This window comes from Nematolebias whitei, chromosome 6, assembly GCF_014905685.2.
Source record: "Nematolebias whitei isolate Nwh7 chromosome 6, NemWhi1, whole genome shotgun sequence".
Lineage (NCBI taxonomy): Eukaryota > Metazoa > Chordata > Actinopteri > Cyprinodontiformes > Rivulidae > Nematolebias > Nematolebias whitei.
This window is the reverse complement of record NC_056503.1, coordinates 2,497,277-2,523,358: the sequence shown is the minus strand read 5'-3', so window position 1 is coordinate 2,523,358 and position 26,082 is coordinate 2,497,277. Positions and strand designations below refer to the sequence as shown.

Sequence of the window (26,082 nt, the reverse complement as noted above, 5' to 3'; positions counted from 1 at the left end):
TGATGGTCCTCCTTTATCATGTGAACAGTTCTGGGTGTCAACAAACTGGTTGATCCAATAGGAGAAGGTGTTATTTATAAGACTGAGTTTACTGTAGCTCCTCAGATTGACAAAGTCGTTTGGACAAAAGATGAATCGTTTTTGGCGGCACGGTGGCACAGTTAGTAGAGTTGCTGCCTCTCAGCGAGCAGGTTACCCTGGTTCAAATCCCGGACCAGAGGCCATGCTGGGTGGAGTTTGCATGTTCTCTCTGTGCATGCATGGGTTTTCTCCGGGTACTCCAGTTTCCTCCCATAGAACAAAAAACATGCATGTTAGACTGAATGGTAACTCTAAATTGTCCCTAGGTGTGAGTGAGAGAGTGAACGTTTGTTTTTCTCATTTGTCTCTATGTGTCCCTGTGATGGACTGGAGACCTGTCCAGAGTGTGCCCCACCTCTCACACAGTGACTGCTGGACATGGGCACCAGTGACCACTGCAACCCAAAAAGAAAGAAGCGGGTAAAAGATAATGGATGGATGGATGGATGGATGGTGGTAAAGAAGGTTGGATTTTTTTACTTTTTGCATCTGTCCAAAGGACCTGACTTAACTTTGTTAGATTTTTCTGCCTGGATTATTGAGCATGCATCAGAATAGCTAATTCAAATGTTCTGAAAAATTTTGTCATCTGAATTAAAGAAGCTACAGGTGTAATATTTACCGTAATGCACTGGGAAAGATAATTGAAGACAGTGGCCTTGAGTGTAAACTCCTCCCCTCTGATGACAGAGTATGGCAAGGTGAGACTGACAAAGAAGGGCTGGAAGGCAGTGAGTTTGGTGTTTGGTGCCACTCCAAAGCCCACAGACGAGACACAGAATGCTCCAGCTGCCCACTTAGTGATTGTGTCAGGGACCGTCTTCTGCAGGTCCACAGAGCCATTTTCTCTGTAAGCGTGGACATATAGGAAAGACAGACTGAGTGAATATTGGACGAGATACTGATGATTGTGTTTTTGGCTTTTTGATGTGTGAAAATATCCACCCTCTAGTCATTGTCCAATATTCGGTTGTGGTTATTAGTTAATTTGACCACTTCTAACTGAATATTTTAATTACCCAACAGGGATCAGATCCCAGATCCAGGTCTCTGGGAAGTATGTCCTGACTGTTTCTTTATTCCCCTGTGCACTTCCAGGTGGTGCAGGTTGTGCAGCTCGTTCAGGTTCACTGGCAGCAGAGCTCATATGAAGGCCATCTAGTTCTATAAATGCATGGATAAAAAAGAGCAAATTTTGCATCACTTACCCAACAGATTCAATTCAATTCAATTCAGCTTATTTATATAGCGCCAAATCACCACAAAGTTGTCTCAGGGCACTTTACAGGAACATTCACATACATAGAAAAGCCAATTAGTAATGTTCTCTATCTAAGGAAGCAGCAGACACGTTGAATCTTGACTTCGTTGCAGTCTCCCATCCTGAGCAAGCACAATGGCAACAGTGGAAAGGATACCAGATCCCAGTTTCAAGAAAGTATTTTCTAATGGTTTCTTTGGGCATTCCAGCGTGATTCCCAACAAACACCGAACCAAGTTCCAGGTCACTATCTAATGATGTAGACACTTTTTGCTTGACTATACCTTAATGGTCACTAAGAATGAACAGGAAAATAAACATACCAAAAATGAATGGAAAGCAGTCATAAGGTTTCCTCACATTAGAGTTCGTGACAATTTTTACTCCAATGTTCTAGAAATGGGAAGAAGAAGAAAAAATTATAGAAAATTATAAAATTATTCTTCTAAAATTACACAAGTGACAACAATACTTCCTTAACTTGAACATGGGAGCTAAAATGAGGCTCAAAATGCCAAAGATAAGAACACTACAAATATCAAAGGAAACAGAATTTAAGGACAAACAGTTAAAACAAATAAGATCAAACTTTACAGTATAAGAGTTAGGTGTAGAAGAAATGATGATATAGGAGAGGTAACATAAAAAATAATGAAAAAGGTGAAGATAATAAAGTTTTGGCAAAACAGAGGAAAAACGGACAAAGAAATGGACCAGAGGAAATAAACATAGAAAGATGAAAATGCTAACTTGAGTAACAGATACAACTGCTGAAAAGTAGAGACAAAGACTGCAGGGTTTCCCCTACCATTATCCAAGGAGAACACTCTGCCCTGTCAACAGAACCTAGCACACCAAGTACCGAACTGTCCCTTGGTCAACAACTGATGGCACTGCTGTAGTGTTAAGCTAGTGGCACGCAATAAAGACCCACTAACTAAAATGCTACAGAGGTAGTGCTCCGTTTCCCCTCAGACTGAGCAGTTTCCTTCAACCCCCTGCCCCACTCACCCTGTTCGACAACTGTTCGTTCAAACAGCACGCAACAGATGTGTCTCTGTTCCCCCAGTCAACAAAATTTACTGAAGAGATGAGACTTGCCAAGGCAAGTGACCTAGGGGAAACACTGGACTGATATACTATTTGAGCACATTTTAGCCTAAATGTACAATCCCATGCAGGTTTATATCTGCCCTGAAACAAGAAAATGAATAAAGTTTTACTTTAAATATGCTGTAGACGTCTACTTGACTCAGTGATGGAAGGAAAGGCGAGCGTTTTCGTCTTGATGGAGGCTTTGGTGTTGGTGTTGGTCTTGGCATTGGCGTTGGCTCTGGTGTTGGTCCAGCTGCAGACGGAACTTTAAACCTAGGGAATGGCTCTGGCCTGGGAAAGCAAGGGTATGCCTCAAAGTCTTCCAACTCATAAGAATATCCTGATAACTTCTGCACAGGCAGCTGGCTGTATACCTGTTTTAGAAATAAATATATATATACCGTATATCAGCAAAAAAAAAAAGTTTTTAACTCAAAACCATGTCAAAGCACTGGTAAAGACCCGCACATAGTCAATGGTGATTTCCTCCTCGGGTTTCAGCAGCAGGACACTCTGGTCGATGGCTCTGACAGAACACAGGGACTTAGGGTGAGCCTTCAGAGTCAATGTGGTTTGCTCTGCAGGGAGCTCCTGGAGGGCAGAAAACTTAAGGGATACCTACACAGAAGACATCAAAGTATTGAGTTGGATCAGATGAAAGTTGTCGATTTGGATGCAGTTTTCCTTCTTAAACACACATTTCCATGTGTTTCTACCTGGTTATTGAGACAGAGCTGAACAGGGAAGTCCTGGCTATCAGCCACTATCTCTCCACTTGGCATCACCGTATAAACCACTATCTGGGCAAATGGTGCCAGGTTTATCACCTGAGTCAAGGTTATGCTGAACTGTCCTTTGTTATCTGGGGGAGAAAACATATAAAAGGTCAAGAAATGGAAGATAGGGCAACAATATAGTTGATGCAATAACTTGTGATTTTCATTCTTAAATCCTAAAACTTTAGTTTTTAAAAAGTCCGTTATAAATTAGAGAACATTCACTTACTATACTGATAAAATTAAATACTAGCAAAAATGCTGAGCAGAGGTGGCAAACTCATTACCTGCAGGAACTTTTCACCAGTAAACAAAAACAACTCTCTCAAAAACATACGTGAAAAAAACAATATACATTATTAATCCCTATCAAATTCAGAATAGAATTCAAAATCCTACTTCTAACCTACAAAGCTCTAAACAACCTAGCTCCATCTTATATTACAGATAATATTGTTCCATATTTTCCTAAAAGAGCACTTCGCTCTCAGACTGCAGGTTTACTTGCATTTCCTAGAGTTTCCAAAAGCAAAATGGGAGGGAGATCTTTCAGTTATCAGGCTCCTCTCTTGTGGAACCAACTTCCAGTTTCTGTCCATGTGGCTGATGTAGGGGAATACATGTACAGGATATTGGACTTCTGGTCCCGTCAAACCCGTACTCTTTAACAGGTTTTACTCTGGACCGGCCTCACCTCAAACATATATAAACAATGAGTTCTTGTAATGAACTTAATTCTTATCCCTCAAAGAAAACACGAAGAATCCATAATTTAAATACAGTTCTGTAATATTTATTTTCAGTTTGAATTATGACATGGAAATTATGGCAAATATTGAATATGAATATGAACCAATAATATTATTTTAGAAAGTAAATGGCATAAATCTGAGGACTTTGAGAAGGAGATTTGATTCAATTTGGACTAAGGTCTAGCTCTTAACGTTAAAATTTAGGTGTTTATCTCAGATTCATGAATTAAATTATCTAAACAAACTTAGTTGGCACTGTTTCGTGGTCCTCTCATCAGAAGGAAGATGTTCATCTCTCATTACCACAGCGGATGCATGAAGGAAGCTGGTGGCCCGCTGTCCCATGAAGGATGTTGTTTCTCAGGGCTGCGGTTTGTTCGGCTCGTACCTTTAGCTCCAGGGTGTTTGAGATTTTTCAGGATGTTGTTGGATTTGATATCTTTTATATCTTTTTATATCTTTTGACAAGCCTTGACATTTCTTTGATGATGTGAAATGATGCATTTTCTACAAGGTGTGTGCGGGTATAATCATACACTAATTACTTCATGTTATATATAATCTCACAAGTGCTAAGGATAATCATACAAGTTCACATTTGGTATAATTCTGAGGGAAACAGAGACAGGTAAGACACTTGTTCGTGCAGCAGGAAATGATCCTTCTTTGTCCTCTGAGTAAAGCAGCTGAGAGTGAGGGCCCACCAATGTGACACACTGCTCACACGTTGATTAAACATAAATAACACTAAATTACAACATTCATATACTTTATACTTAACACAGGTTGAGTATATATGCTTTCACATTAATAATAGTTCAGACACACAGAAAACGTGTTTTAAAGCTTTACACAGACGAGAGCCAGAGTAAGTGTCCTGTGTTCCAAAACAAAGCTCGTAAATCAACCCTTATCAGTAGAAGAATGAGCAAGGCCGTCTGGGGCCTTCGGAGTAACCATGGAGATAAGATCTGCTCCTGACTGGCTGAACAGGGTGTCACTCAGACCATCCAGAGGTTTTGACACCCAATCATAAGTCTGTCCGAACCCGAAAGGGCGGGACATGAGAAACCTATAAATCTCGCTCAGACACAAAGTTTGTTTGAACAAACATCGGGCTGATTGACCAGGCAAGGTTCACTCTGAATTTGTTCCTCAGACTGCACTCTGATTATATGTAATATCTGCATACTTTAACTTTGTCTCAATTAAATCTTTTATAATAAGGTGAAGTGCTCCTGAAATTCTGTGCTCGGGTCATTTTAAACACCACAAATCCTTCAATGTCCACCATCTCTCAGCTGGACATATCTTCTATCATGTGGCTGTTGTTTCTCAGAGAGTCTCATCAACTCTCCAACCACTCATTCCATCTGCTCAGCTCAGCTGATGATCCCAAGCCAACTTTCCTCATCGGCTGCCATCTTGCAACCCCCTTGGTGTTCAGTATACCTGGCACCAGGAAGATGGGCCCCTTAAATTTTAACCAATCAGAGGGCTTCTTACAGTAGGAATATCCCACTGTATAATTAATGTAATTAAAATCTCCCTTCTCAAAGTTCTTCAGAGAAGATAATACAATGACCCTTTGTTAAGGATGTGTGACACCATGCTAATACAAAAAATGTAGGTTTCTTTGAATCAGAACTTCAACTGGGGTTTAACTTCCTTTACTGTATTAGGTGGTGGAATGTACAATCATTTCCACCTTTTTTCCACCATTCGGACCTGTGCCCACTCTCATATGTAGCATGTAAACATTTAGGGTTCTGGGCGGAGATGAGGGGTGAACGGGTGCCGCCTGCTCTCTGGGCAAGAGGTGGGTCTGTGCCGGTCACCACCTCATCCCCCCATTTTAAACGCACTGTATAACACCATGCATCAACACCATATTCGAGTGGGAGGAGGAGGAAGTGGGTCTGTTCATAATTTATTTATGCATATATAGATTTTTTTTTTTTCCTTTCACAAACACCTCCTTTCTCCATGTGACACTAGGGGTCGGGGATGGAGGGGGGGCGCATTGTTGGGGTCTGGGCTGTGGGTGGGCTTTGGGCCTTGGGGGCGGTTAGTGATGGGGCCGGTGCTTCGGTTCCTCCTGGGCTGTTCCGATTCTTTTAATCTAGGTTCTTGGTTGCGATGGCCGGCACTTTGACTGGGGTGGCTGCCGGCTTTCGGCGGGGGGTCGGCTAGGGTAGTGTACGTGTGGTCATTGGTGGTATAGGGCGGCAGTTGGGGGCGTGGCTTCGCCTCATCAGGGCACTGGCTGGTCTTCCTGTGTGGCATTTGCGGTGGGGGTGCTGTGTGTGTGGGGGGTGTGTAGGTGGCGTGCTGGGGCGTCTCCGGGCCTATGGTGCGGAGCTCTTGATGTGAGAGCTGGCCTTCCTCAGCTGCTGCTCCCTGCTGCTCTGCCCCTTGGGCTGGGGCAGGCCTGTGGTCGCTGTCAGGTAGATGGTGCATGCAGTCGGCCCGACAGAGATTCTGTCGGGCTATCTGTGTGTGCCTGTTAGTTGCTCAGGTTGGGTTTTTGGTGGTCCCCCCTCTCTTGGATCAATTTGGGCCCCACGTTTGGTGTGGGGCCCACTTCCCCCAGTCGTGCCCCCCTTTGGCGGGGGGCCCCCTTGCCGCCGGTGCATTGGTGGCTCTCGGCGTCTGGGCTGGGTGGTGGGGTGTACGTCGGTCCGCCCTGGTTGCTACCTGGCGGGGCCTGGGTGCCCTGGCTCTGTCGGGGCTCTGCTGGGGGGTGGTATGGCCTCGGGGCTTGGGGCTCGGTGTCCATGGCCGGATCTACTTGGGGGGGCATGGGTTGCCGGCCGGACCTGTGGGCTCGTCGCTGCAGCTTCCTGGAGGCTCTGCATTGTGGTGGCTGGGGTCACCCGGTTCTTTCCTCTGCTCCTCTCTGGGGGGGTGCGGTTCTCCCTGTTGGGAGACTCCTGGGGCTCCGGGCCTGTGGGCCGCTGTGTGTCTGTGGCTCCAGTCCTCCCTATGTTGCCATTGTGTCTTGGGGGGAGGTGGGTCTGTGGGCCCCCGCGTCCACTATTGGGCATTCTTTTGGAGAAATCTGGTGGTGGTGGGCGTGCTTGCGTGGGTGTTTGGATTCAGGTGCTTTGACAGATGCACGCTAGGTTGGGTAGTGGTGGAAGCTAGATGATTCCTTGTGCGATGTCGAATGTTTCATGGTGATATTGTGGGTGGCATTGCGCTGTGCATGTTGTTTTGTCGTGGTGGTCTCTCATTTTATCTATTTCTCTTTTATTTATTTATTTATTTATTTATTCTTCTTTCTTCTCTTTCTTTAAAAAAATAAAAAAAATAAAAATTGAGCGATGATGATAAGTTCATTGAAACACTTCACAATGTTTCTACACTTAAACTGAGCAAAAAAAAAAAAAACCAAACAAACAAAAAAAACCTTCCTTTACTGTCATGGCGACCAGTCTCTGTTGATAAGGCCAAGTGAAGCTCTTTGATCAAGACCCGTCTTCAGCAGTCTCAAAGTCTGGTGACGCAACACAGAAGGTGAATTACACGAATGGGATCCAGAATCATTTAACATGTCAGGGTGGTCCCAACTGTAGATTTTAACACATACAGAGAAGGTTAACGAAGAAACTTCCTGTGACAGAGCAGGATGCCAGTATCTGTCCCAGATTAGCAGGAAAGGAGGATGTAGAGTAGACTTAGTGTCTCTGAGGACATTTGTCTTAAGTTTCTTGGAAGGAGGGACACTACACTGATACATTGTCCAGTTTTGAGACTAGGCTTAAGACGTTCTTTTTTGATAAATCCTATAGTTAGGGTTGGCTTGGGTTTCCTGAGCTATCCCTTAGATATGCTGCTATAGGCTTAGACTGCTGGAAGACAAACTGACCACATTTTTTGCAAAGTCAAGGTCAAGGTTACTTTATTGTCATTCTCACCATATGTGGCACATGTGATGGAACTAAATTGTGTACACAGGGTCCCAGTTACATCCAACAAAAGTATAAATTGTAAACAAAAAACAGTAATAAGATCTAAGGTATGAACTAAGAAATATGCTAAACAAAGAATATACTAAGCACTAATAGTACAAAACAATGTGCCAAACAACAGCAGCACGAACATGAGTCTGTGTGAGCAGATGAGGACAAATGAACACAGCAACATGAAATAAATCAGCAGCATGAGATCAGCAGCATGTATAGTCAGCAGCACATATCAACAATCAAGTGGCATATTAGTGATTTTCTTTTTCTTTTTTCACAATGATAATCCTGATTAGGGATTCATGAGTCTAACAGCCTCAGGGTAGAAGCTGTTTCTCAGTCTAGTGGTTCTACACTTAATGCTCCTCAATCTCCTGCCTGAGGGGAACGTGGCAAAAAGTGTGTGTGCTGGGTGAGTGGGGTCCTTCACAAAGCAGGTGGCCCTCTCTCTGCATCTAGAGGTGTAGATGTCTGTGATGGTGGGGAGGCTGACTCCAACGGTCTTTTGCGCAGCCTTCACAACTCTCTGCAAAGCTTTTCTTTCTGCAGCTGTGCAGCCTCCATGCCACATTTCTTCACTATGCTACTGTCTTTACTTACTCTGCTCAACCTGTTTTGTATTTGTAATTATTTTTTCTATCCTTGACATGTGTTTTTGTCTTTCTTCCAATAGGAGGTACACCTGCACCTACATCTGGACTTGCCATTCTGTGTTCGTTTGTCTCTCCTTCCTGTCCTCTCAAACCCAGCTGGTCAAAGTAGATGGCCACTTGTCCTGAGCCTGGTTCTGCTGGAGGTTTCTTCCTTTTTCCTTTTTTACTGTTGCCATTGTGGTTGCTCAGGATGGGAGACTGTGATCAAATGGTAAATGGACTGTACTTATATAGCACCTTTCTATCTTATTTCAAGATACTCAAAGCACTTTACACTACAATCTGTGCCTCATTTACCCATTCATATAGCACTCTACTAGATCTCTACAAAGCTAATTGAACAAATCATTCTAAAGAGACTAATCAGTGCTTTAGATCACATTCATACACTGATGGGACACACATCAGGGGCTATGAGGGGTTCAGTGTCTTGCCCAGGGACACTTCGACATGTGACTGCTGGTGGATTCAAACCCCCAACTCTCGCATTGGAGGACGACTGCTCTAACCACTCAGCCACAGCCACCCACAGTGAAGATTCAGATTAAATTAAGATTCAACAAGTCTGCTGATTTCCTTAGATAGAGAACTTTACTAATTGACTTTTCTATGTATGTGAATGTTCCTGTAAAGTGTTGTTAAGACGGGAGCTGGCTGCGGTCCCCCTGACCCGGAAACCCGCCTCCAGCCCACGTTGCTTCCCCCAGCTCGAATCTCCCTCAGAAGTGGCAACTCATGCTAACAATAAATCAAGGAAACATCAATTAAGTTTTATCACTTATATTAAATCAAAGCAGGAAAAGGTTACAGTTTACAGCACTGGTCTCGCCGGTCTGTGACGCGATCACAAAACCCGGAAGAGCCCAGATGTCCCGTGTCATTACTCATTTATAGGGTCTAGACTCCTCCTTTGCAGAAGCTGAGCTCAACCTGTCAGTGTACGAGGGGGCGTGACTAAGTGTGATCTCAATGGCTCTTACATGGACTGACATGTAAGGAAATATGAGATGGGGCTTCAAAAAGACTTTCTACGTGACGTGGCAAGCATATTAAACTCTATTCCTTGACGGATATTGAATCCCAGGGAGACTCTTTTTAGAGTTGCCGGCCCAGTTTAACCCAGTCAGAATCGAGTCATAATTTCATTATAATCCCTTCTCTGAACAGATCAAAAACCCCAGGACCAGTCTAGATAAAAATATCTAACAGTGTCCTGAGACAACTTTGTTGTGAATTGGTGCTATATAAATAAACTGAATTGAATTAATATTAAACCCCTACCCTTTAGCGTGACACTGTTATTTTTTCAACTTACCGATACCAATGTCCATGTTACTGTGTAAATGTACATGTGCTGAGCATATACAGACAGTCTAGTCAGTCCAAGAGTTTACTTAACTTCCGTCTGACCGATACATTCAACATCCTCAGTACCACCAGTAAAAACACGGTCCATGCTCAGCAAACATGCATTCTGTTACACAGACAATGTTTGGTTGAGAAAACAAAAAACTAAGCAAGCCATGTCAAGCAAAAGTGTGGAGGCAGCATTCTTTCAGAGAGGCATTTCATTTTTGAGAAATATTTGTGTTTTAGAACGGAAAAAACAAAACTGTACCTTGTTCGGCTAGGCATTATTCTAGTCAAGAGGACGGTTGCCTCTTTCTCCATCCTCTGGGCTTTCTGACTGATGAGACTGTTGACAACGACTGTATATGACAGAACATCAGTTCGAGAAAGACTAGACTTACTTCTTAATACAATTTGTGCTTTATATAGAGAATAGAAAGTGCTCTTGTCAAAAGTGATAAATGTCACTCTGTTCAAAAGTGGTCTTTAGGTTTAGGAATAAAAAAAATAAAATCAATGGACCTAAAGACAGGGTTCCCAACATTTCATGAAGACAAAATTACCTGAGATTTCCCAGATTTTTCACTGAATAAATCCTGAAACTTCTGGAGATAAAAGTATTACAATCACATAAACGCCCAGAACTTAGTTTTTCAGATGGCCGGCAGAGTCACATTCAGAGATTATAGGTATACTCTAGCCTATGGTATATGCATACAACAATCATTCCTAATATTTTTTCATGTTTTATAACATCAGAAACTAAAAAGCCACCATAGCCAATCACAAGGATACCTGTATTATGTAAACTGTAGGAGCAGAACATGGACTCAATGGTACTAGAATACTAGCATGAATACAGTAACATGTCAAAATCTCCAAAGGAATATTTTTTAATCAGCAGATCAGTGTTCAAATTCCCTGAGCTTTATCTGTCTGTAAAATGTGAAAGTAGTTTCTCAGGTTTTTCCTTATTTCTAGAGTTGCTGGGAATCCTGTAAGGAATATTATACTAAAATGAGGTTTAGGACAAAGAAGGACACCATTTCATGTAAAAACACAATTTATGTGCTTGTGTTTTTCTTGTCATCTGTTCAGAGAACAACAATAACCAAACATCCTTCCTTCATTCCTTTCACCTATCTTCCGCTTCTTCCAAAGTCGGGTCACAGGGGCAGCAGCTTGAGAAGAGATGCCCAGACATCTTTTTCCACAGCCACCTCTTCAAGCTCTTCTGGGAGGACTCCAAGGCATTCCCAGGCCAACTGAGAGACATAGTCCCTCCAGTGTGTCCTGAGTCTTCCCTGGGGTCTCCTCCCAGTCGGACATGTCTGAAGCACCTCTCTAGGGAGGCAGCCAGAGAGCAACCTTACTGGATGCCCAAACCACCTGAACTGGCTCCTCTCGATGTGGAGGAGCATTGGCTGTACTAACAGTGTCTCCCGGAAAATTCAATTCAATGCAATTTATTTATATAGCGCTAATTCACAACAAAGTTGTCTCAGGGAACTTTACAGGAACATTCACATACATAGAAAAGCCAATTAGTAAAGTTCTCTATCTAAGGAATCCGGCAGACAAGTTGAATCTTCACTTTGTTGCAGTCTCCCATCCTGAGCAAGCACAACTGCAACAATGGAAAGGAAAAAAGACGAAACCTCCTGCAGAACCAGGCTCAGGACAAACGGCCATCTGCTTTGACCGGCTGGGTTCTTAATTGTCAAAAATAATAGCTATACATCAAAATAATAATAAATAATAAATATTAATAAAAATTGCTATAACAGAAACATTCATATACATTAAAATCATTAATCTAGGTTTGGTTTGAAGAATTTGGTTTGAAATGAACAGAGTGATTCCTGAGATGAACTGCAGTGACCCAGCTCTGAGTAAAAACAGGGCGGTGACACGTAGAACAAAATGTACCAGGGCTGAATGTCCCAGTAAGGTAGCAATAACCAGCCTCAAGAACCAACCATAGGTTTACAACAGAGAATTACACCAGAAGAAGCCAGACCAGGCTGGAACAGGTTTAAACCAGTCTGGGCTGGCTTGGACTTGTCTCTGAGTCAGAAGATATTAACATGGCTCGCACTCACAGTTCTAGGCTGAGTAAGTTCTGGGAGCTGGAGGAACAAGAATGGTATTAAACTGCTCTAGCTGCAGACAAAGATTTTGGCAATCCGAAAAAAGACTCCTTTAGTCAAGATAGGAGTTTCTTTATAGTTTCAGCCTAGATTTTAGACAAAGACAGATCTTCTTCAAATTGAGACAGCTTTCTGAGCAAGGGGCACACCTTCTCCAAGGCTTTGGGGAAAGGTTTTCACTTGCCTTTAACCAAAGATTTCTTCAGACAAAGGAGACTGAGAAATATGGTAAGCAAAGCTCCGATTTACCGTTCTTTTACAAACTTTATACAAAATAATAGTGACGTTCGACCAATCCATTAAGGGAATTAGAATAATTTGATCAACATTTTGGGTCCTCTGTTCATGAATGTCAAACAGTGGAACAGGTTTTACAAAGACAAATAACAATAGTTTGGAGGGATTTCTTGTAAGTTGACTAGGGAGTTTTAGAGTTCTTTGGGGTTCTAGCCCACGCTGGGACTCCGGGCGTGACCCATCTAGATGAGAGGAAGGCTTTCCTACATCGGCTCATAGGAGCTCTAAGGATTCCTAACTCCCTATCTCGGCTCATGGGAGCAAGGAAATCACCACATTAGTTGGACTTCCAATCCTTTGGACATCAAAATCAATTAACAAGAACCTCCCTCAAGCAATGTATGGACTCTTTATTACTGATTCTACTATATAACCAAATGTAATAATTTTAATAATAATAATAATATAGGGAGGTTTTACTGTAAATGGGTTTCTCAGCTGTGAGTATTAAGACAACATCCTGGAATCCTATTCATGGATTCTAAAAAGAACCAGATCAGTAAAAATTGCCATTCTACAATGAAGATGAACAACCGTTAATGTGAGTTTCCCTGTGGACGACGATTCAACTTCAGCTGCTAGGTTGGGCAAGTCCTGGGGTGAGATAAGGGTGTGGCTCACAAATGGAGGTCATTACCAAATCTGGGTGAGCCACCTTCAACAAAGCCTAAGAAGAACTAACCTGTAATTACTCTGGGTAATACTCAAGTATAGACTTAAGTTTGTTATACCCCTTAGAGGAGGGGCTGCAGTGGGGTTTAGCCATAACTCAGATAGTAACTCCATTGGGGTCCGACTTACACCCGAAGTCCCCGATTCTGCTTTCTCCAATGAAAGACGTGCTGGTGGGATTGAGAAGGCCAGAGAAGTATTCCTTCCACCTCCCGACGACATCTCTGGTTGAAGTCAATAGAACCCCAACTTCACTGAACATAATGTTAGTAAAGAGCTGTTTTCCACTTCTCAGCCACCTGATGGTGTGCCAGAAACCCCTCAGAGCCAACAGAGTCTCTATACAAGGCCTCACTGAACTCCTCCCACATCCAAGCTTTTGCCTCAGCAAAAGCCAAGGCCGTGGACCGCCTGGCCCTCCGGTACTCCTCAGCTGCCTCTGGAGTCCCACCAGCCAACAAGGTCCAATAGGACTCCTTTTTCAGCTTGACAGCCTCCCTAACCCGGGGTGTCCACCACTGAGTTTGAGGATGGCTACCGCGAGCAGCACAGACAACCATGCGACCACAGCTCAAGGTAGCCACTTCAACAATTGAGGTGAAAAACATGGCCCACTCAGACTAAATTTTCCCCACCTCAGATGGGATGTGGTTAAAACTCTCCCAGAGGTGTGAATTGAAGATCTTTCTGTCAGGTTCTTCTGCCATGTGTTCCCAGCAAACTCTCACTACACATGTGGGTCTACTGTGGGTATGTCCAGCATCTTCCACCGCCCATCTGACACAACTTACTACTAGGTGGTGATCAGTTGACAGCTAAGCTCCTCTCTTCACTCGAGTGTTCAAAACAAATAGTCGCAAATCAGATGACATGACTACAAAGTCAATCATCGATTTACGACCTAGGGTTTCCTGGTGCCAAGTGCACTTATGGACATCCTTATGTGTGAACATGGTGTTTGTAATGGACAAACTATGACTAACACAGAAGTCCAACAACAGAACACTGCTTGAGTTCATATCAGAGAGGCCGTTCCTCCCAATTCCTCCCCTCCAGGTGAAACTGTTGTTACCCACGTGGGCATTGAAGTCCCCCAGCAGAATAAAGGAGACCCTGGTTGGTGAACTTTCCAGCACCCTCGCCAAGGACTCCAAGAAGGCTGGATACTTTGAACTGCCGTTTGGCACATAGGCACAAACAACAGTCAGAGTCCATCCCTTCACCCGAAGGTGCATGGAAGCTACCCTCTCATCTACTGAGGAAAACTCCAACACACAGGCAACATACCCACACCAGCTTGGCACTTCTCAACATGGGCAACTTCAGAGCGGAATAAGGTCCAGACCCTCTCAAGGAGATCGGTTCCAGAGCCCATGCTGTGCGTCGAGGTGAGCCCAACTATATATAGTAGGTACCTCTCAACATCACACAGAAGCTCAAGGTCCATCCCTGCCAGATAGGTTACATCCCATGTCCCAAGAGTTAGCTTTGGTAAGTCAGGGTCAGAGAGCCAAAGCCCCCTGCCTTCGGCCACTACCCATGGTGTCATGCACCTGACTCATATGGCCCATCCTACAGGTGGTGGACCCACAGGAAGGCAAACCCATGTTACTCGTTCCAGCCGAGCCTGACCGGGCCCCAACGGTGGAGACCTGGTCACAAGGCACTTGCTGATGAGCCCCTCCCCCAGGCTTGGCTCCAGGTTGGGACCTCGGTAACCCATGTCTGGGCAAGGGACACTGAGCTCCTTGTATATTTCTGTCCTTGACTAAGTTTAATCTTGATCATTCTAAATAACAAACATTGGTTTCATACCATCTCCTGGTGTGACAGCCACTGGGACACGATCCTGACGCATAATCACTCCTTTGGCCAGCACCTACAAAAGCAGGTATTACAAGGAAATCTTTTTAATGATGCATGAACAAATCTACAATTCAACTTGTTGTTTTGCACAATTATATAAAAATATATTTCAGAGACCAAGTGAAATGTAAGGCTTGATTTTTGCTGTGCTAAAAACATTTAGAGGCCAGGTATAGATCACCTTCTCTAATTATCAAATGTGTGGAAACTGATATAAACTTATGGCCAAAGAAACCCACATACCAGGTAAAAGAAGTTGAGTGTCGTCTGTTTATCGATCAGCTCGTTCTTCTGGATGATGTACTGAACTTTCAAAGTAGCATCTTTGTTACAAGGTAAACCCCCGTCGACCCGCTTGAGCCCCAAAAAACTATTGCTCTTGGAGTAAAAAGGGGACACATACTGGTAAGCTGTCCCATAGTCTGGTCTTCTTAAGTTGGGGATGAAAGGTTCAGTTTCTGTTTTTTCTGTAGTTGAAGCCTGTTAAAAAGGTGAGGTCAAAGGTCAAATCTCTGATGATCTTAAGCTCCATTTCTCAACAATAAACCAACAAAATCCTCTTGATTAGAATAAAGGCCACTGTGGACATCGTTTCACATGTTAATATCTTTAAGTGTTTCCACATCTACTGAACTTTGAGGCTCATTTGATGTCAATTTAGTCATCTGTAGAACTAAGAAGGTTCTGTAGATTGACTGCTAAACAAAGCAGACCCCCATCTACAGAGCAGCATGGAAGACTATGCCCCAATATATGAGGTTTAAGCTTAGCTGATCTAAAATCTGGTCCCAGACAAAGCAAAGCACGGTTCCAGTTGGTTGGTGCACAAGGAAACTAAGGAAACTACCTGGGTCCAATGGCCAATCATTAACAGATTTTCCTGAAATGTTTTTGCAAACAAAGAAACACCGCACACTCCAACTAACCCGCAGAGACACAGAATCCTTCCAGAAGGTGGTGCCAAGAGAAAACACAACAATGCCTTTCAGGTCGGTGGTGAGCGTTAGCTTCTTAGAGTCTTCAACAAACAAGTAGACCACCTGATTGGAAATAGGTTTGTTGTCTGGACCAACCACTTTGATCTGCAAAACAAAGTAAAGGTAAACTTTCAAGGTATTTATTACAACAACGAGCTGCTCAATTTTCATCATTCAAATTATGCTGCTTTTTTTATACAGGCCAGATGACAAATCTTAAAAGATTATGGAGATGATTCTATTGAAGTTCTAAAAAAATAAAAAGACAAATTCATACTGGCTGTAAAAAAATGATGTGCAAAAAAATGTGTGCAAAATAATTATACAAAGAGAAATGTTGTTGACCAACCATGGATGACGAACGGGTTGAGAAATGCTTGTAAAAAAAATAATTATTTGTATATATGTTTCTTGAAATTGAAAACACAAGAGGCTGAAGAGAAATATAAGAAGTATAAAAATAAACTAGTAGCGATTATAAGGAAACACAAGAAGGAATATTATAGTGATTTATTAAATAAAAGTAATGGTGATATGAAAGCAACATGGCGAGTAATAAATAGTGTTCTGAAAAGTAATAAAGCAAAAACAGGTATTTCACAATATTTTTTGAAGGATGACAATGAAATCCATGATGAAAATGAAATTGTAAATGGATTTAATCATTATTTTGTTAACTTTGGATCAAGTCTTGCAGCTAAAATACCAAAAGTAGACAATAATGTGAACCATTCAGTTACAGGTTGTGACAACAGTATTTTTCTTAATGGAATTGACAAAGAAGAAATAATGAATGTAGTAAAAAAAATCTTACAGATAAGAGATCAAAAGACTGGGTGGACATGGATATGATGTTTGTAAAGGACATTATGAGTTGTTATCGAGTCGTTTACATATATTTGTAATTTATCATTTTCAAAAGGAATATTTCCAGACAACATGAAAGTAGCTAAGGTAGTTCCTCTCTTTAAAAATGGTGATAAATGTGTGTTCAATAATTATAGACGAATATCCTTATTACTACAGTTCTCAAAAATTCTAGAAATACTATTTGTGACCAGATTAGATAAATTTATTACAAAACAAAGCATTCTAAATAGTAGTCAGTATGGGTTTAGAGCAAAAACTCTACATCAATGGCTCTCATGGAATTAATAGAACAAATAACTACTGCTGTCGATCAAAAACAATATTGTGTTAGTATTTTTGTTGATTTGAAAAAGCATTTGATACTATTGACCACACTATTCTCCTTGGAAAATTAAATAAATATGGTATAAGAGGACCAGCATTACACTGGGTATCTAGCTATTTAAAAGATAGGAAACAGTTTGTACAAATAAATGGTGTAAGATCTGACCTCTGCAATATCACTTGTGGAGTTCCTCAAGGCTCTGTACTTGGACCAAAGTTATTTATTTTATATGTGAATGACTTAGTGAATGTATCAGGACTCCTCAAATGTGTCCTTTTTGCAGATGACACCACATTTTTTTGTTTGGGTAAAGATGTAAAACGGATGTTGGAAATGATGAAGACAGAATTTGATAAAATACAAACTTGGTTTAAACTTAATAAATTATCATTAAATTTAGATAAAACTAAATACATGATATTTAGTAACAAAAAGAGAACTGTTGATGATCCATTTTAAATTGAGGGTGTTAAGATTTGTAGAGTTAATGAGATGAAATTTTTGGGTGTAATCATTGATGAACAGCTAACATGGAAAAATCACATACATTCTGTAAGAACAAAAATAGCTAAATCCATTGCAGTACTATACAAAGTCAGGGAATTATTAAATGATAAAGCTCTGTACATGTTGTATAACACAATCATTGTTCCACATTTAATCTATTGCATTGATGTTTGGGGGAAAGCGTGTAAAACATTTACAAAACCTATTTTTATTTTACAGAAAAGAGCTATAAGAATTATCACCAGAAAGCATTACAGTCATCCATTAAGCACATTAATTTATCAACTGAAGTTATTGAAGTTCCATGATTTGGTAGATTATAGTATTTTATCAGTTAAGTATAGGGCTCAAAATAACACATTACCGTTAAATATTCAAAGAAATTTTGTTAAAAGACAAAGTTGTTATAATCTTAAGGGGATAGAGATATTTGTCAAACCACAATTCAGAACTAGTCTGAAGGGAAGGTCTACCTCAATCCAAGGAGTTGGATTGTGAAATGGTCTAGAGAGTGATGTTAAAAATGCCAAGTCAATATACACATTTAAGAAAAAGATCAAAACTGGATTGTTAAAAAAAAAAAATGAAGTAGCTTAGTGTGTTTTTTGTATTAGAATTAGAAAAATTAGAAAGAGTTATTAATTTTGTTCTGTTACTTGAAAATTATTATGATTGAAATAATTGTTTGAAAAAAGGGGCAGATATAATAAGATTTTTTCTTCTTTCTGCTGCCTTTCATTTTAAATCTTTTGTATCTTTTTATATTGTTATGGAATTGTTTTGTACTTTTTAAAAATGAATAAACTTTATACCACACCAAAAATGGATCTTGTTTGTCAGCCATCGGTGGCTTTGTTTTCTAAAAATTGGCACTGGCATTATTCACAGGAAACCCATATTAGTCAAACTCTACTTTGAATAATTAGCATATTAGTTTACCATGCTTGTTTAGTGAGCTAAAATTGACTAAAAGACTTCCTTATTAATTCTGTAGATATTCTAATAAATACACAGATTAGCTGGTAGGTTTGAAGGCAATCTTATGGCCTCCACCAAGGTTCACCGAAACCAAACAGACATTCATGCATATTACCTTTCCTTCATATGGAATGCCAGGCTTGTATGATGAAGATACATCTTCAAAGGTGGTAGTTATTATCTGACTGGTGATACCAACTGTCCCTGTGCCTTTAAGAGTCACCCCTAGTTGGGAGTAAATATACAGATTAAAAATGGTCAGTGCTGCTAATTGAAAATACAATTATCAGAGCCTACCTGTGCCAAATTCCTCCAACTCAGCATTTACCTCCAAACTGTCAGAATAACCATATGAGTTGAGGGAAAACATGTCCAAATTCACAGTTTCTGTAACACATCCACTTTTATCTGTCTAGAAGAAGACAAGAGAAAGAATTTCAAAATATGCAGTTAATCAAAGAGGTAAGTAATTACAGGAAGTGATAATTTTGCACACACACACACACACACACACACAGACACACACACACACACTCCACAAAACAAAAAAAAAACATTACCATCAGTGTATAGCTTTCGCACAAATTGTTTCCTGGGATTTCCAGAAACCTGAATGCTTGTCTACAAATCTCTGCTTTCACACTGCCAAGGACAGATTTTCCATATGTGTACCTGAATGAAAAGGCACAGGAAAAATATATGAGTTTTGAAATTCACCTATTGTTCTTAGTATCACAACCCTGATTACAAAAACACGCGTTAACGTGTTATCTCCTCCTTGAATCACCACCTTATTGTGGTGGAGGAGTTTGTGTACCTGAATGATCCTAGGAGCTATGATGTTGGGGGCAATTATAATTGCTAGGAGACAGGCCAGACAAAGAGTGATTCTGAAGACTTTGGACAACACAAATCAAGGAACTCAGTGTCCCTTGCCTGGACGTAGGTTACCAAGGCAACAACCTGGAGCCAGGCCTGAGGGGAGGGGCTCATCGGCAAGCTCCTGGTGACCGGGTCTCTACCCATGGGACCTGGTCAGGCTCAGCCTGAAGAAGAAACATGGGTTTGCCTTGCTGTGGGCCCACCAATTACAGGAGCAGCCCTAAAATTGATGCATGATGCCATGGGCCGTGGTCAAAGGCATGGGCCTTGGTGCTTTTATCCTGGCTTACCAAAGCTGGCTCTTGGGATGTGGAACATAACCTCTCTGGTAGGGAAGGAGCCTGCGCTTGTGCGTGAGGTTGAGAGATACCCATAGTTGGGCTCACCTCGACGTACAGCATGGGCTCCAGAACTAATTTCCTTGAAAGGGACTAGACCTTATTCCACTCTAGGGTTACCCATGGTGAGAGGTGCTGAGCAGATGTGGGTCTTCTTTTAGCCCCCCAACTTAGTGCCTGTGTGCTGGAGTATTCCCTAGAATATGAGAGGGTAGCTTCCCTGCACCTTTGAGTCGGGGACAGGCTCAGACTGTTGCTTGTGCCTATGCACCAAACAGCAGTTCAGAGTGTCTGGTCTTCTTGGAATCCTTGGCAAGGGTGTGAAAAATGTGTCAGCTGGGAACTTCTTTATTCTGCTGGGGAACTTCAATGCCTATGTGGGTAATGACAGTGTGACCTAGAGGGGCATGATTGGGAGGAATGGCCTCTCTGATCTGAACTCAAGCAGTGTTCTGTTGTTGGACTTCTGTGCTAGTCATAGTTTGTCCATCTCAAACACCAAGTTTGAACATAAGGGTGTCTATAATTGCACTTGGCACCAGCATGCCCTAGGTCGCAGATCGACGATTGACTTTATATTCATGTCATCTGATTTGCGGTCGTTTGTTTTGGACACTCGAGTGAAGAGAGGAGCTGAGCTGTCAAATGATCACCATCTGGTAGTGAGTTGGATCCGATGGGTGGGGGAAGATGCTGGACAGACCTGGTAGACCCAAACATGTAGTGAGAGTTTGCTGGGAACACCTGGCAGAAGAACCCATCAGAGAGATCTTCAACTCACGTCTCTGGGAGAGCTTTAACTGCATCCCAGCTGAGGCAGGGGACATAGAGTCAGAGTAGGCCATGTTTCGCACCTAACTTGTTGAGGTAGCTGCCTTGAGCTGTGGCCCCATGGTTGTCAGTGCTTCTCATGTTGGCCTAGGTGGTGGACACCTCGGGTTAGGGAGGCTGTCAAGGTGAAGGAGTATTACCAGGCCTTGTTGGTCAGTGAGACTACATAGGCAGATGAGGAGTACTGGAGGGCTAAATTGCCTTGGCTGTTTCCGAGGCAAAAGCTCGGATGTGAGCTGAGTTCAGTGAGACCTTAGATAGGGACTCCCGGTAGGCTCAAAAGAGATTCTGGCAAACAATCAGGCAGCTGAGGAGGGGAAAGCAGCACTTTAATAACACTGTGAAGGTGGGGTTCTGTTGATCTCAACAAATGATGCCATTGGGAGGTGAAAGGAGTACATCTCAGACCTCTTCAATCCCACATATGGAATGCCAGGCTTGTATGATAAAGATACTTCCCTGGAGGAGTCTGGGGACTTTGGATTTGGTCTGTTCATAACTGTGGCTGAGGCCGAGGTAGTGAAAAAGCTCTGTGGCAGAAGGGCTTTGGGAGTAGTTGAGATTCACCTTGATTTCCTTTAAGCTCGAAATGTTGTGGGGCTATCTTGGTTGACACACCTTTGCAACATCAAGTTGACTTCGGTGTCAGTGCCATTGGATTGGCAGAATGGAGTGGTGGTTCCCCTCTTCATAAAGCAGGAGCAGAGGGTGTGCTCCAATTATAGGGGCATCACTCTCCTTAGCTTCCCTGGTAAGTTCAGTTCAGGGGTACTGGATAAGAGAGTCCACTCGTTGTTCGAACCTCAGATCCAGGTGGAACAACGTGAGTTCCGTCCTGGCCGTGGAACACTGGATCAGCTCTTTACCCTCACTAGGGTCCTCGAGGGTTCATGCGAGTTTGTCCATCCAGTCTACATGTGTTTTGTGGACTTGGAGAAGGTATTTAACCATGTTCCTCAAGGTTCACTGTGAAGGGGGCTCTGTGAATATGGGAATGAGGGCCAGTTGCTACGGGCTGTTTGGTCTCTATACAAGTGGTGCGAGAATGTGGTTTGCATTGCCGGTAGTAAGTCGGACCCCTTCATGATGGGAGTTGGACTCTGCCAGTGCTGCCCATTGTCACAGATTTTGTTTATAACTTTTATGGACAAAATTTCTCGGTGCGGCAAGGGGGTGGATGGAGTCCGGTTCAGTGGCCTCAGGATTCCTTCTCTGCTATTTGTGGAAGATGTGGTCCTGCTAGCGTCATCGTGCCGGGATCTTCAGCTCTCAATGAAGCAGATCACAGCAGACTGTGAAAATGCTGGGATGAGAATCAGCACCTCCAAATCTAAGGCCATGGTCTACAGTTGGAAAAGGGTGGATTGCTCTCTTTAGGTCGAGGGTGAGGTTCTACCTCAAGTGGAGGAGTTCACCTATCTTGGAGTTTTGTCCACAAGTGAGGGAAGAATAGAGCGTGAAATTGACAGACTGATTGGTACAGCATCTGCAGTATTATGAACTCCGTGCCAGTCCGTTGTTGTGAAGAGGGAGCTGAGTTGTAAGGCAAAGCTCTCAGTTTACTGGTCAGTCTACCCTCACCTATGGTCATGAACTCTGATCAGTGACCGAAAGAATGAGACTGCAGATAAAGGCGGTTGAAATGTTTCCTCCGCATGGAAGCTGGACTCTTCCTTAGAGATAGGGTGAGAAGTTCAGTTATCTGGGAGAGACTCAGAGTAGATGGGCAGCTCCTCCACATCGAGAGGAGCCAGTTGAGGTGGGTCAGGCATCTGGTAAGGAAGCCCCCTGGGCATCTACCTAGGGAGGTGCTTCGGGAGTGTCTGAATGGGAGGAGACTCTGAGGAAACCCCAGGACACGACAGAAAGACTACATCTCTCGAATGGCCTGGGAATGCCTTGGAGCCTTCCCAGAAGAGCTGGAAGATGTGGCTGTGGAAAGAGATGTCTGGGCCTCCCTGCTAAAGCTGCTCCCCCCACGACACGACTTCAGAACAAGCGGAAGATAATGGATGATTGGCAAAATTCATAAACCCATATTGTGTTTACAATGATGCACAATAAACCTATCCACTGCTTAAACAAGCTATACAATTGTTTTGAAAAAAATAGCTCACAGCTGCACATCTTAAAGTGACTGTTGTCAAAAGAAGAGGGAATGATCAACAGTGGGAAACATGAACAACATGTGTTAATGAAAGCTTTTATTTATTTTAACTTAAGGTAAAATTTCTTATTTCAAACAGTTGAGATGTTTACTCTATTCAGGCTTTTTTTTTTATTCAACTATATTTCTCATCTTTGGACCAACTGAGGAAAGACCATAGATGTTGCAACCATTATATGTGAAGGGGACATGTCCCCCCCACATAAAAAAAAATGTTAATTTAGCCCCCCCCCCCCTCCCACACACACACACACACACACTTTTACTATGAAACATTACTTCAATCGACGCAGTTTCTCTTTCTTCGTGAACAAATTCCTTCCACTTAATTAATAGGAGAATACTCAAGCCACTAAAACTCCACTCCAGGTTTTCCTGGTTACCTCCAACTCTAAACACTGCAGCCTGCTGCCTGCACTATTTTTGTCCCTCTCCTCCTGCCTCGGCAGAATATGCGCACAGGTGGAAGAGGTGGAGACACCTCTGTGTTGCTCGCTCACCAGTTTAGCAAGTTTAATCCGGGCAGTTGTTGACCGTGGGGGGGGGGGGGGGGGGTGTTATCATAAACATATATAAACGGTTGGGAGGATGCTTGAGAGGAGCACTACATGGCATCTTAGCTTAGTAGTAACTATGACGCTGTAAGATGCTGCAGGTGTAAGAGACGCTGTGTGCTAAGGTGCATTAAAGTTGAAATGTCTTTAAAACCCCACACCTTATTGTCCTCAAGCTTAGTGCGAAACATCATTTATATGAGTACTGTTGAACACAAGTAAAAAGGTGTAGTGGTGATGTTTTTTATTTCTCTATAAACACAAATAGTGCTGACCTGACGCTCTGTATTAAAGTGTATTAAAGTGTATTGAAGTTAAAATGTTTTTAAAACCCACCGATGAATTTACACAAACTTGGTGAGAAACATGCTTTAAATGTGTGGAATTAAAGGAAATCTTGGTGAAATGCTGCTTTTTTTGTACACTTTTTTACACACACATGCGCACGCACACACACACGCACGCACGCACGCACGCACGCACGCACACACACATACACACACACACCTACATATATCAGTGTGTCCCCCCCACATTACGGATTCTTCTGACGTCCTTGGGACAGACGACCAATTTTAGACACAGAACAATGTTTTTTGCAGTAGAAGTGTTCATTCTAAAAAGTATCATATTCACATCAGGAAACTAGAAAACCTTTAAATAGAGTAACACAGTGAGAAGTTGGCCATGGTCTCTTTCCAGTATGCCCATCACTCCCATTTTTTCTTTCTTTCGGCTATTCCCTTCTTCAGGGGTTGCCACAGCAAACTAAGTCGCACGAAGACTGGGCAATTATTTTTATGCTGGATCCTTCCTGACGCAACCACAGACCACTGAGCTCCCACAGCCTTCTATCTGGAGCAGAGAGCTGCTAGGGTGCCCGGGGGGAGCAGATGGTGGGGATTAAGGGCCTTGCTCAGGGTCCCAGAGTGGGATAAATGAGGGTGGAGACAGGTGTAGGTGTTTCACCTTTCCCACCCACATTCTGATGTTGTCTGTACAGGGAGTTGAACCTGCGATCTTCCAATCACAGGCCCATCTTCTCTAAACTCTGCACCACTACTCCACTGTGCAATAAAAAAAATCTATTGAATCCAACACATTTTGCTTTACTTGAGCTTGAAAACAGCAGAAACAGCATCTGAATTGTAAACAAGTTATTAAACACAATGAACACTTACTTTCCACAAATGTTCATCGTCAGATTTGTATCCAGGATGGTTACCACATTGGGCAGGTAAACATTCACCTCATATTTTGGTAAAACTGTAGTAATAAAAACAGAATCAAAAGTCTTCTAGCTGCAAAGTTCAATGCTGCAGCTCAAAATCAGAGTTATCAGTAAGTATGATGCAACTTTGTTTTCTTTGTGTCGGTGTAACTTCTTCTCACCATACTCTTTGATCTCAAAGTTGTGGGATATTTCTTTTCCTTCGTCCGTCACAGCGTTGATCACATATGTTCCTTGTGGTGCCTCAGTAATAGTTGGATGTGAAAAGTCAAGGATAATGGCGTCCTCTGTATTGTTGCCGACACTGGACCACTGGGCAATGCGATTGGAATTTGGATCCTGCGCACAATAACAATTTATATTTGCTCAACAAATATTATTTTACAGAAGTGAAGGAAGTTGATAACTGGACATCATTAACTTCACGCAGACTCACTCACTACTACATATTCATCTTTAAATCACTTCTTGGTCTGTTGCTTTCATACATATCCTAGATGTCACTACGTGAGTGCAGCTACAGCGTGCGCTCTCAGGACATTATTACTTGCGGTGTTCCTTTAGTGCAGACTGAACTAGTGTAGTGATGTAGGGACAGCTTTGCTGTTAGCTTCACTACTAACTAATTATTCTTAAAGCTAGTTCAAGCACAAAGAATATTAATTGTTTAATTAACACGGATTCTTTCTTTTTCGAGTTAAATTTCTGCCATGTGACCGAGATAACTGTGAGTGGATTGTTTAATCAGTGACATGAGATGCCATTTTATCTTTGACCCATCAGAATAAATGCGGTCATTTATTTAACAGAATCAAAATTTAACATCAAAACATGTACACTTTGATTTGCTGATCTGTTTCTGATTAATAAAAACTTGGCACGCTTTACTAACAAGACAACAGAACATTACTAATTGAGGCTGATTCACCTCTGAAGGCATCTAGATTACTGGCAAATAGAAAAGTTAAGAGAAGACATAGATTTAAAGATTTAAAGGGAGGTTTAGATGGAAGCTATGTGTGAAACCAGAACTTTGCACCCTTCCTCCGACACCCGCTCAGCTTTCCGGTACACTTCAGGACGTGCAGAGACTTTGTTACCTTAGATGGGGGATACCTTCACTCCGAAACAGAAGTCCATTAGTACGATCCCTTTACAGCATCTCTGGTTAAAGTAGCTGGGAATCTTTAGAATAAATGCATATACTCAGTTCCACCTAATAAGCTTCCTTAGAAGTGGAGCATTTACTGTTCTGGTTGAGTGCACAGCGATGCGAGCCGTGACTACGCTAAATGGACGGACCCTTGTCTCACGGTCAAATCCATCAGCTATTGATTAAATCTGAAAGTTCCTTAGGAACTCTCAGTAAGACTCCAGTCAGAGATTCCACTCAGAAGTGGAAGACTCCTGGGAAGACTTCATAGAGGAAGACTGAAAGAAGACTCAAAGAAGACTCAAGGAAGACTGAATAGTCCCAGGAAGTGTTGACTTTTTAAAGAGT

At 42.3% G+C, this 26,082-nt stretch overlaps 1 protein-coding gene across 1 annotated transcript in view; it reads right to left on the bottom strand.

Moving 5' to 3' along the window:
* LOC119411476 (alpha-2-macroglobulin-like protein 1) overlaps window positions 1-25,721 on the bottom strand; it is a 670,820-nt gene extending 645,099 nt beyond the window's left edge. The window contains exons 1-15 of the mRNA XM_037678427.1: window positions 25,698-25,721; window positions 24,743-24,920; window positions 24,532-24,616; window positions 19,139-19,250; window positions 18,876-18,990; window positions 18,694-18,803; window positions 15,848-16,003; window positions 15,165-15,401; window positions 14,871-14,934; window positions 3,154-3,299; window positions 2,906-3,055; window positions 2,566-2,811; window positions 1,666-1,735; window positions 1,101-1,245; window positions 704-929 (exon numbers count right to left, since the gene is read on the bottom strand). Coding sequence (XP_037534355.1) covers window positions 704-929; window positions 1,101-1,245; window positions 1,666-1,735; window positions 2,566-2,811; window positions 2,906-3,055; window positions 3,154-3,299; window positions 14,871-14,934; window positions 15,165-15,401; window positions 15,848-16,003; window positions 18,694-18,803; window positions 18,876-18,990; window positions 19,139-19,250; window positions 24,532-24,616; window positions 24,743-24,920; window positions 25,698-25,721 — 2,064 coding nt within the window. The remainder of the gene's footprint in view (window positions 1-703; window positions 930-1,100; window positions 1,246-1,665; window positions 1,736-2,565; window positions 2,812-2,905; window positions 3,056-3,153; window positions 3,300-14,870; window positions 14,935-15,164; window positions 15,402-15,847; window positions 16,004-18,693; window positions 18,804-18,875; window positions 18,991-19,138; window positions 19,251-24,531; window positions 24,617-24,742; window positions 24,921-25,697) is intronic.
* Window positions 25,722-26,082: the final 361 nt, after the last annotated feature.